This window comes from Anopheles maculipalpis, chromosome 3RL, assembly GCF_943734695.1.
Source record: "Anopheles maculipalpis chromosome 3RL, idAnoMacuDA_375_x, whole genome shotgun sequence".
NCBI classification, from domain to species: domain Eukaryota; kingdom Metazoa; phylum Arthropoda; class Insecta; order Diptera; family Culicidae; genus Anopheles; species Anopheles maculipalpis.
In genome coordinates, this window is record NC_064872.1 from 25,646,574 (window position 1) to 25,659,244 (window position 12,671).

Sequence of the window (12,671 nt, forward strand, 5' to 3'; positions counted from 1 at the left end):
TTAGATCGGATCGGCAACGGCGGTCGGTAAGCATTCCTTCAGGAGATCGCGTAACCGGAGGATCTCTTTGCCGGCGGCAGCCAGGTCACCCTGTAGCGATAATTCACGTTCACGTAGACGCTTGATGTCACGTTGGCAGGTCTAAGAGAAGAGAGAGAGAGAGTGAGAGAGAGTAATAGACTTATTAGTAAAGAAACCCTTGGTCTAGATTGTCGTCTAACCTTGTATACTTACCACATTCTGCCGAAGGAGATCCAATTTATCACATTTCAGGCGCGTTATCTCTTGCCGCATCCCTTCCACCTGCTGGAGCGTTTCCTGCACCAGCACACCACCCTGACCCTGCACACCGGCACTTGCCGTCGATCCGGTTCCGGAGCTCGCACTGCCCCCACTGTTCCGCAGTTCCCGTGGATTTCCTCCATCGATCGTAACGCTTGCACCGCTAATGCTGACGCTCACCACACTACCACCTCCATTCGTTGAGCCCGTACCGTCCAGACAGAGCGAGCAAGCTTTGGTGGTGGCATCGGCCGAAGACATCGATTCTAGACCGGTATCGCTATCGATGTACGTCGCTCCTGCATCTACCGTTGGGAGAAATACTTTAAATCATAAGTTCCAAAAACAAAACCAAAAAGCACGCAAAAAATTGGACGAAATGGAAGATGGTTAGTATATACTACACGCTTCGCTACGGGTTGGTGAGGTTAGGATTGCAGATGTACTGGGCGGAACTCAACACAACAACTTACCCATCGGATCGAGATCAACACTGTTGAGGCTGGAATCGTCACTGGTTTCGGACATGGCGACTGGGCCATTATTGTTGTTGCCACCAGCATTGGTATTCCCATTGCCGGCACCATTGCTGTTAGTGTTGCCATTCGAGTGATTCTTTCCGATCGTGTTGTTGTTGTTGTTTGGAGCGTTGCTATTGTTGTTGTTGATGAGAGTTGGATTGAGGGAACATCGGGAGGTGATGTCCGGCGAGGATGCAACCGAATCGTTGGGTGATTTGCGTGATCCGGTAGTACTGCTCTTTGATAGTGACCGTCCAATCTAATGGGTGAAGGAAAATGATCATTAGCATCTTCTCCTGATCGAGCGTCTTTATCGTCTACTTACATTAACAGCACCTCCAGGACCGCACGGCATATCCGACACGAGCCCGGTACCATCCTTGGACTTCTTCATCGAGTTGTGATGCTTGCTGCCGGTATCGACACTACCCGCACCCGCACTACCATTATTCGTTGGATCCGAATTCTGCGATCGTAACCTTGCGTTTAGTGCCTTCTTTACCGTATCGATAAACCGGGATCCCGTAAATCCACCCTCCGATTTAGGTGTTTCGGGCGTTGGAGATGTCGGCACACCGGCCGCCCCACCAACCACATCCACGCCGAGAAAATCGCGCGTCTTCTCCTTCAGCTCGTCGACGAGATTCTGCAGCAGTGAGGATCGTGTACGCAACTCAAGCTGTGCGAACTTATCCGCCTTGTAGCACGCGTTTTCCGCGTTGATTAGCTTCGTCAGCAAGAATTCCTTCAGCTCTGGACCCTTCTTAAAGACGGACGGTTGGGGTAGCGTTGGACCGAAGAACGGCACATCATCCCGTGCCGTGACCGAAATCTTGTAACGACAGTTTGGTGTGTTCGGTTCGATCGGTTGCACCACGATGAACGCGTGCAGAAAGTGACTCGCGATCATCGCAGGAGAGAACGGTGTGTTCTCCTCTTGGAACACGATCGCCACGATGTCGTTACCGATGTGCCGTTTGCGCTGAAGTTGCTGTGGATCAGCTTCGGTGTATGGGAGCAGCGTTGACACGTGGAACATGATCTCACGCTCTTTAAACACATCGTAAACGGCGGTATCACCGGTGTGCCCGTTCTGGATGTCAAGTCCACCGCGGTAACCCTTGTGATCGCGTAGTCGAATGCGCTGCCCGAGCACATCCAAGAACTCATCGAAAGCTGGTGTCGTATCACTGTTGCAGAAGAGTTCCTCCTCTGTCGTCTGGCCAAAGCGTTGGTACAGTACACCGAACTTAAAGTTCGTCACGAGCACATGCTCATCGTAGCTAGCGATCAGTGCAGACGCTTTCGGGCACACCACGGGCGTTACCGTATCCACGTTGATCTGTTCATTTAGCAACCGGGCCATCTTGATCGGCGATGGACTGCTGCCCAAACACGACGCCGGTATCAACTCATGCATCGTGCCGGTGCGCAGCCGCAACAGTATCCGGATGTGTTCCTGGTTCGCCACGTTCTCCGACTTGATCGAAAGCAACACCGGACCAAGCTGATCGTCGTGCCCGACCAGGTTGGAGTGTTCACGCGAGATGAAGAACCGTCGGTAACACTTGGCAGTGTCGTCCGATTCGATCTTTCCCACGCGCCATGTCGTATGGGCCGGGACCTCGTACGAAGCGTCATGATCCGTACCGTCAACCCAGTATCCGCCACTGTTCGGTACGACGATCATTGGATGGGGGGCCGGTTTACTGAGCGCATCCTCTAGCAGCCGCTGGACGGGCGGCACGGTCGAGATGATCGAGGACGACTGCGAACTTACCGACGATTGTGACTGATACTGTGGGTGCTGTTGCTGGTGGTGGTGAAGACTTCCACCGCCACCATTGCTGTGATGCAGATGCACGCTGGAACTGTTCGACAACAGGTGCGGTGAGGCCGGTGTCGAGTTGGAGTTCGAGTGCGGATTCGACGACATGCTGTTCGAGTGGCGCAGCAGTGATCGCGTGTTGCCGCCGCCCATCGACTGGGGTATTTGTACGGTAAGGTTGTTTGTCGACTCATTGGCGCTGTGCGGGTTCGCGATACGTTCATCGGCGCTGCGTGTATTCTGTAAACGAGGCAAAATACGTGAAACCGAATCGATTAAACGGTTATCCAGTGAGTGTTGTGTTTCAAGATAAATCAGAGCGTTGTTTCAAAGAGGGTGTGTGAGTCAAAGTTGGAGACCGGTTTGCAGGTTATGCTGTGTACAGGGCGCGAGTAGCGAGTGGGTGTGATTGTACAGAGTGGCCTTATTTGCATCACATTATCGGCATTCGTTCCGCGGAACAGGTGGACTAGAAGTTGGGGCGTTGATTACATCGAAACAAGAAGGCCACTCACACGGTCCACTCCTACCATTACGACTACTACCAGTAGGTCTCCAATATGAAGTTCCAATTACTTTTATCGATTCGTTACCCAGTCAATACCGTTCAACGGGCAAGCCGAAATCAAATAGTGGCAAATGATCTTACGCCAGCCGGTGGAACGTCACAGCCAAACTAACTGTCAATCAAACCGATCCAAGGGTATCACAAATCTCCTCACTCTACCTCTCTTTTATTGGTGTCACTTGTTAATGGTTTTTGCTAAAGACTTCCCATCGGCAAATCACATCCTACGCAATCGGACCGACTGACCGGCTTCAAACGATCGTAGAGATCGACACGGTGGCTTTCGAATTAGTTGCGTGAGTATATTTACGGACGTCTTCTGTTATTATACAAACCTCCCGCTAATAGGTTTCGCAAACAATTTGAAAACAAAGCAGAAGAAAGGAAAGAACCACACTCTTACGAACGGGGCTTTGTATTTTGTCCGCTTCTTGGAGGTAATTTTGCAAAGATGAGTGAATCTCGAAAGCATTTCCTCACTACTGTTTGTATAATTTTTTTCCGTTTTGGAATTTCTAGATATCCAAATTACATACAAGAAACGAGGACACGGGTGTTGAATTCTTTCGACCTAAATGGCAACCAGAAGGTGTGACCGGAAAGTGCTAACTGAAACGTATTATTACATCCAGCAGTAGCAGCATCTCCACCCAGATCGTGCAAATCATCATAATGTCCGGACGATCATCTTAACGAGAAAATGAAACAGGAAGTGCTTGTGCTGCAAGCGCACGTCGTCGTCGTGGTCGTCGTCGTCGCCATCTTCACAGTGTAGGGGTGACAAATTTATGACCAGCGAACCAAAAAACCCCCCCACATCATCATCGTCGCATTATGGATATTGCACAGCAGAGATCACATTCTAACAGTTTGCTGCACGTCTCTGACCGGGTTCGTAATTTCCAATGCACTCACCAAGCGCACTTGACTGTGCTGTGGCCTGTTTGGCTGCACTTCCAAGAACCCTCTTAATGAGCTTGTCGAGAAGTGCGTACAGTAGCAGTAGAAGCAATATGATACGGAAAACATACACACTGGCTAGATGTCACGACCCTTGGTGATCTTTACCAACCCAACCCAACATCTCGAAAAGAGAAAATCCATCGAAAGTCACGTCTTACCCATCCCTCGTGCGGTAGTTAATTTCAATCCTCGATGTGTGTCCCTGTGGGTAAATACGACTTACGTAATCTGGCCTATGACTAATCACATTTTTATTCCCCCTTATCCGTTTATCGTGGGTGAATTTGAGGCTTTCTTGTTGGAAGCACGCAAAAAACAAGGAACAAACTAGGTCCAGAAAACCGTCCCGCTTTTTTTCTTGGTTTTATAGCAGAAGTCTATTCGGATTTACGGTACCAGTAGGTAGTGGTAGTAGTCGTAATGCATGTCAGAACGGCGAAAGATGATGATGTGGTACACACGCGACTTCGTTGACCGGGCCTTTACGCGGTTCAAGGATTTTTCGGAACACCCAACCCGAAGGATGAAGAAGAAGGTCACAAATCCCAGAGAGGAGGTGCAAAAAGGGATGTAGAGAAACCCACCACCACGACCGAAACGATAAAGTAAATTATTGTGTGACACCGTCGTCATCATTAGCGAACGCTTGAACTCGCCTCGGATATCCTTCCGCGTTTATGGCCGTTAATCAGCGCTCAACGTAATGCTTCTGATAAGTACCGGTGGGCCCCGTTTTGGTACAAGCGATCGATCAGCGTGTGCGATCGATGTGGCCTCGAACCCGAAGGAAAGAAAAAGCGAGCAAACAAAAACTACTGACCATTGGGTGCATTCCCTGGGCACTGGTGGGGGTCGCCTCGCGTACTATCGACGGCCGGTCGTTCTCGGTCGTTGGATAAGGGATGAATTATTCAGATCCGCAAGCAAGGTAATTCACTCCAGGTTTTAGACGTCCGGATGGCGCCTCGTGCAAACACGGACCGACCGGTGGTAGAATGGTGAACGAATTTTTCCAAAACCCCACCCATAGTGTAATAATAAATCCATTAACAGAAAATACGATTGCCGGGCGGCATTCGGGTGACATAAAACACAAAGTAAGCAAACCAGAACCAGACTTTTTAGCATGAAAGTAGAGCACTGAACACCCGCCTAAAAGTGATCCGAACCGAGAAGCAAGGACCCGTCGTTTAAACAAACAGTAGCGCGCTATTCGTTACCAAGCGGTGATGCCTTCTCCGTGTGGCTCCCTGTGGTCTAAGGGAAGGGATTTTAATATAGTCAGTGGTGGAGCATTCTTTTTTTTTTTTTGGTAATCGCACGCCAAAACATTTCGCCCTAGTGTGGAGTAGACAATAAAGCAAGCTAGTACATTCCGCCGGTTTGGCACGCTATTCACCGATTTGTTATGATCGATGACTGGATGAAATAATACGCTCCCTGGTATTATAATTTATTCCGGATAAGTGACAACTGCGGAAAGTCTTGCTAATCCCAGCACAAATAGTAGCCGCTAGTCGCGCAGCGTTGTCAAACATCACTAGCTTTGGGAAAATAATTGTTGGTTAGGAATTAAGGTTGATTCCGGACTGCGAGACTAGCACCAATAAAGGTCCGAACTCAAATCTGATATGTCATCTGAACGGCTTACCGTCTTTTCTATTTGATTGGCTCATTTACTTGTGTTCAAATGTCTAATTATGAGGCCTCCCGGTAGATGCTTGTTTACTGAGGGCTTACAGGTTCTAGTGTAGGTGTCAAAGCTACTTTTTGATGGCAGAGCTTTTATGAGTTATTTGAGCTCATGACATGAGGATAGAGCTTCATAAAAAGTATAGAACAACTTTTTCTCAATATAGGAGCCCATTCAGGGCCTTGTTATACAGTTTTCGAGCTCACTACCCAAAACTAGTTTAAACAATTAGCGTAATATTTTCTCCAAGAGTTCGACACCGCTGCTCTGCCACTATAGAACGGACCAGGCGAGAAAACTCATTTTATACTGCACAAATACTACCTTTTCTCAGTCTACATTAGTTTCCTTTTCGTGGAGCTCCCAGAAATCTCACCCGACCGTAACTATCTCCCAAACGAGCTGATAGTAGCGCGAGTTTGCAATGGTTTATGTAAATTGTCCGATTTTTTCTTTCGTTTGTTTTGCTCTACTACCAAGCACGAAAAGGAAAACAGACCACATTTACATGAGGAAAAGGAAAATACCCGTCCATTGCAGTTTTGATTACACTACAAACTATGCGGCAAGAAGTAAGTGCCTTGGGTTGGGTTGTGTGTGATAAGTTTTAAACGGTGTGTGAAAATGTGCAACCCATCGCCGCCGTCGTCGTCGTCACGCCACAGTAAGAAAATAAAAATGCCCTACCCACCTCTCTCGACTGATTAGCGAGCTTCATCGAGCGTGTTGATGATGGTCCAGGTAAAAGGCTTTTTCAAGAAAATGGAACCCTTAAGCTACTCCCGGAGACACTGGAGAACATCCGGACGGAGCAACGAAGGGCCATGATAACGTCTTGGCAGTGAGAGAAGGGAAACAAATTAAAAGAATAGTCTCGATTGGACTGTCTCAGGTAGAGTCTCAGGTGGCTTTATGGACTTCTTTCGTCATTTCCCAGTTTTTCGCCTACTGCAGTCGTACTTGATTTTAAATGTCCGGACTGGGCTGGTTGATTCTTCCTTCTGGCCAGGAGGGGGGAAACTCACCGGACCATGGCAAGTGGTTTAACAGAAGTAATTATAAAATCATACTCCTTCCCATCATCATCATCACCGTCCGTTACGGCGCGCTAGGCTCGCCGGTGTGTGCTTTCTGGACCGTGATATTGCAGGTTTTCGCATTAAATCGTCCGTTCTTGCATCGGGAAACGGCCACCGAGTCTGAATATGCAGTTTCCATCCAGACACACCGTGCTGGACACGGCTCCGCTTCCGAAAACAACAAAAAAAAGAAAGGGCTTTTCATTTTCACGTACAAGAAAAAGGGTTCCGTTCCTAATAAAAGGGACGTTGCGGCATAGCAATTAATCAGCAGAAGCTAGAAGAAGCTAAACACAACGCAAAACACTGAGATCGTCCAAGTGCGATAGCGCGCGAGGCCTACGATGCAGCGCAGAAGTTTGTAGCCTCAAAGGGACGAGAGACGAAAGATAAAACCTTTTCTTTCGTCGACCACTGCCTAAAGAAGACGAGGCGCTCTGAACCGTGACTTTGACTCTGAAGAGCGTCGTCCGGCGACCATCGGTCATCCCTGATGGGAAATATTGCGAGAACGACAACAGCACACACAATTCCACCGATCTGCATAATCATAATTGAATGTGGGAAAGCACATCCACGGTGCTGTGTTACAAAATTAATGCGTAGCTATCTCATCTGCGGTCGAAGCCTTGCAATGTTTTGTGAGAAAAGTTATGTTTTCGGTTCGCTGAGCAAAGCTGTCCGATGGTTGGAAGATGTACGTGGCAACTCCAGCAGTTCAGCATGGCAGGAAAATGCGGTATGGACATTCTTCTAGAGGCGAATAAACTTAACTTATCGCCCCAGGAACCACAAATGCACACAGTCGTTGCATTCTAAATATAGTGTCCAGGTCGCTCTTGTCGCTTGTTGGCGAGGGAAGTTCCTCTAACGCCAATAGAAACACCGTCACTGTGGAAACAGAACAGTTTGTGTGTGTGTGCGTGGCCATCGTAAACAATATTTTTTTACAAAAATAACAACCACCAAATTTAGCGAGACTTTGGCACGCAAGAGCAGGGGGAATTGCATTTTTCCTCCAAGTTTCCTCTCTCCAAAAATAAACACACCAAAGCGTGTAAAATATGCACCAAATTTAATGGTTTGATGAAAAATGACAACCAGACGCTTGAGCAGCGCGGATGCAGTTTCGTGGGGGGAAATACAGTAAGTGATCGACTTATGCGTTTAATAAGTCACGGCAAAATTCGCCTATGACAAGTTGAGGTTAGGCAACACAATTATTAAGCCGATAACTTTCAAACCTTCGAGCAATTATCGAGACATTGAAAAGCAGTGAATTGAGAACGGATCATACCATGCGGATACAGTAGTTTACATCGCGATCGATGAAGGAATCATGAGATATGTTGTTTAATTTTGATACTTTTTAAATCAACAAAACATTTAGATTTTTCTTTTAATTTATCCTCAAAATAGGAAGCAGTATTGTCTTCAATCTTGGAACGAACCTGAAGTTCCAGCTTCAAAATCAGTCTTTAAACGATCATGTTCGGGCTGCCCGGTAGTCGACGCGACATAGGCGCCGGTCTTCGTACGACAGGATTGGAGTTCAAATCCTGTCCGGACCGTTCTTATGTGGTGAGGACTGACTATCCAACTACGTATTATCGGCAAGTCTAGTAAGCCATCCGTTGCCCAGCGTGACCCCTAGTAGGTCCCTCCACTGTCTTGGAACATCAGCGTTCTTATTAAGGCTCCTATTTCGTATAGGTTAGTAATATATAAAATAATAAACTTGAAAGTCACGTAGAACGTCATAAACGTAGAGTTCTGTTAAGTTATTAAGGCTTCGAATTTCCGAAGTCTTCGTAACTTGGGAGTTTAGTGTTAAACACAATCACCCCTTTCACCCTCCGTCAATACACGATCCAGTGAACCGTTCAAAAAGCAAATTTCTTCCACACCTGTAATTATCATAATCGTTTTAAAAACGATGCATTTTAACAGTTTGTTAATATTGACGTCTCTATGGTAAACGAAAAAAAAAAAACAAAGAAAGGCACAAAAAACCTTTCACAGCACTCTCAAACCCGATTGTAACGAAAAATGTTTGATTAATGGATCTCGTAAGGCAAACGCCGTTAGAACGTCCCTTTATTCGTACTCTGCGTCGTGGGCCTTGAAGTGCCTACCGTGTGTTCGGTCCTAAACGAGGCCAAATAGATACACACATACACACCAACACCATATCCTTTTCCCTCATATTCCAGCGCATGCATATTTATCCTACATCATGCATTTCTCCTCGTTCGAGCACGGTTTCCACCATCGTCCTTGTCGCTGCTCACCAGTAGTCCCATTTCCGGCGACGGGAAGTCGGAGTTGTACGAGGAATTAATTTCTCTATTCCCACGTTTACCACCCGCCGCCAACCAGCACCCCAACAGACCGTCCGTTTGAAGTGGTTTTGCTGTCGGGATATTATTGGCAACTTCCGGCAGCGCAGTTTTTTTTTGTATTTCTTCCTTTTTTCCTTGCTCTCTCTCTCTCACTCTCTCATTTCTACCACCGACACTAATACGGTGTATGGTAATACCGGTGGGTCAAACAATGAAGGGTAAAAATGATCCGCAAGAGCGCCTAGTACCTGTGGCAGCCGCTACCCTTCGTGTGTCATCCTTTGACGCGATTCCCACATGTGCAGATAGACAGGAGCGCAGGCTGCACACATTTTCCGGTCCTCAAGCAATAAACTTCCACACGAAAAAATCACGAACCTTTCTTGTAGCTGGCACACGTGAGCCATGTACAAATACATACACACGCTAGCGGGCGGCTGCATGTACGTGACCGGATTGCAGGATACAAGATCAAGCGTGCGATTCTGACGAGGTCTCGACGTGATGTGGGATGTGTTAGGTTCGAGGGGCTTTCTGATGGCAATTCATTCTGCAACACGCACCGCTACGGAAGCTACGGGGCAGTAGCTTTTTGGCAAGGGATTGTGGAATCAATATTAATGCACCCGCATGGCGATTTGTGTTTACCCGGTGGGTTCGTGAGATATTTAAAAAAAGGCAAATAAACACAGGGTGCAGATGAAGATTGGGAAGTGAGGTTAAGAATGTTCCTTGTGAAAAGAAGGGTCCTCCTGATGCCAATTTGTCCTCCCAATGGTAATGCTACCAAGCGATTAGATCACCGTTCGGGTTGGGTTTATTTTTTTATCCTCCCCCTCCATCTAAGCTCCCATAAGTGGTAATGGGACAAGCCATGCAAGGTCTCTGGCCTGGATAGCTGTGCTTTAAAATTAGGTCGACCAGAGCAATTTGTTCTGTTCCAGCTAAACGTGTGCTCAAACTACGGTTTGTTGCACCATTAGCAAACGGTGCACTGGTTCCTCGCCAAATGACAACCCACCGACCGACCGGTGTACATGTGGCAGGCAAATGAGCAACCAGCAGTTCCTCCACTGCACGACCCAACCGAGAAGCATCATGGAGGAGATCAGGCTTTAGATTTATGGCACACGCCTGCATGCTGCAGTTGCATACACAAGAAGAAAGAAGCGACACCCACAACACTCAACCGTACTGGAGCACCGTAGACTCGACCGTAGAAGATTTTTATTTTCCATTCGCTGTGGCTCACAACTCGTGCCTTGTGAGATATTAAAATGAGTAGAAGATGAAAACGCCATAACGTGCGGATGCCATTTGCATAAGGCAGCGACCCTACATCCTCCCAAAGCCCGCTGCACTATAGATGGGTGGGACAATTTACGGACCTAGATCAAAATCGCACCGAACGAATGCTATTATAAGCGCCAAAGGGAGCGCACCTTCCCACGTTCGGCCGGCAAAAAGTCGAGCAGGCCAGCGCAAAACTAATTTATCAACAATTTCCAACAAAACTGCAAACACAATGGCAAAATTGGGTTGACGCTGGAGAAGACTTTGTTCATCCAACCGTCGCCCAAGAAAATGATGGTTTAGGGTTGGTATGATTAGTGTGCTAAGGTCAGTATCGTCTGTTTTAAGTATCGCCGATACCGAAGAGCACCGAGTAGCGGAGAAGCTGGACGGACGATCGTTCATCAACCATTTTTGCATTGTGTCTTTACGGTGTATTGCAGCAAACGCCGGTGTGCCCTAAGTCATTGTATGATCGCAACCGAAGTAAACGCGCAAATGTCGCAAGTTCCGAGAACGGGGCTGTAATTAAGTTATGTCAGATCAACGGCTCCACCCCGTACGACCTGGTGGTGATGGGAATGGTTGGGGAGACTCCAATTCTTGCCAGAAGTCTTCAGTCACTTCTGCTTCTCGCCAACACAAAACACATCGTCCCTGAACACGGACAGTGGTCCGTCCCTCCCTTCGTAAAGGTGATGTTGGGGTTCTCGGAGGGGCGCCTTGGGATACGTTGGGTAACGCGTGGCCAACGAAGCGTGCTTCCTTTTGAGCGCGGGGATGTCGGCTGTCGTTAATCATCTTCGCTGGATGTGTCGTCTTTTTGAAGCGTGTGGACGGTTGGATTTCTTCTTTTCATACTCAGTACATAAGGAGTTGAAGGGGCCAGAGAGTCGACTAGCAAGAGTTGATGCAGGGGGAGCAGAACATCGGTGGGTTGCCGTCATCCGTACGATCGGCGATCGGCTAGGTCCTGTCGGAGGAGCGTTTTGCGTTGGAAGTTTATTTATTGCGTTTGTGCCATCTTTTCAATCTATGCGACGTGTTTGAGGAGCCCCTTCCCGAGTTAGAAAATTGTTTCTTTTTGCAATCGTTTTTCTTCTCAGTAGACGGATAGATGAGGCATTGATTCAATACGCGAGGGAAATGTTTTATCGTCCAAAGACAGTGGGAGGCAAAAAGCGGCTTGATTAAAGGATGTATATGAAGGTGTAGACCATAATATCGTAGTATTAACTTGGGTATTAGGCGATACTAGTTAAATGTTTTGGCAATGTTTCTCTTCAAAATCCTATGAAGTCCTGCTCATACAGACTGTTTCGATAATCTCACTCCTTGCAAGCATTCTATACAAGAGCCATCTCCCAAAGATCCCCAACAAAAAAATAAAAAACGAGGATGGCCATAATCATGGACACATGTACAAATAAAACACACTGCTTCAATAGCAAATTTACGATCCGTTTTTCGCCGCTTGTCCAGTTTTTTTCCTTTCTTCCATGTGCGGCGCTTACATAAAAGCCTTCGGTTTGAACTTGAACGCACCGAACCGAAGCGGGCGCAGTGCCGGAGACTTTTGAAGGCGGAAAATTGAAGTTCTCGCTCTTTCCGTTGCGTTGTTTGTTTCCAGGTTTTTTTTTTGTTGGTAGTTGTTATGTTTGTTATTGGTTGCTGTTGCTACCAAAACAGACAAGTTCCTAGGCGTGCAGCCCGCACCAGTCGGTCGAGCCACATAAATTTGTCTACATTTCCCTTTTTGTAGCAAAAGTTTGGTGAAGTTTGTTAAACGTAAAGCAGGGAAAACACCGTCAACCGCACACAGCCAAATGTGCAGCACTGCACTCAAACCGTTTTTCCGGTTCGTCTGGAAGAGAATGTAAAACAAAAATGGCGAAAAAGGTAGCTGGCTCCGCGTTTGGTGCAAGTTTATTTTCAACTTCGTAACTTAAACATATTCACCCGCAAGCTACAATAAAGTCTGTCTGCCCTAGCATTTCTCTGTTAACCGTTGAGTGATGAATTTTCTAAAGGTAAATAGAACGAAAGCATAACATACACACACAGACACACGGTCACAGTTTCGGTAGGCTTTCTTCCATTCG

At 47.2% G+C, this 12,671-nt stretch overlaps 1 protein-coding gene across 4 annotated transcripts in view; it reads right to left on the reverse strand.

Moving 5' to 3' along the window:
• The window catches only part of LOC126563988 (rap1 GTPase-activating protein 1), a 145,237-nt gene continuing 132,566 nt past the window's right edge, over nt 1-12,671 (reverse strand). For 2 of the 4 annotated variants that reach the window (XM_050220881.1, XM_050220879.1), the window contains 4 exons: nt 1,129-2,871; nt 756-1,062; nt 235-605; nt 1-141 (listed from right to left, as the gene is read on the reverse strand). In XM_050220881.1, the coding sequence (XP_050076838.1) occupies nt 1-141; nt 235-605; nt 756-1,062; nt 1,129-2,871 (2,562 nt within the window). The remainder of the gene's footprint in view (nt 142-234; nt 606-755; nt 1,063-1,128; nt 2,872-12,671) is intronic. The other 2 variants (XM_050220880.1, XM_050220882.1) reach the window with 1 other exon arrangement.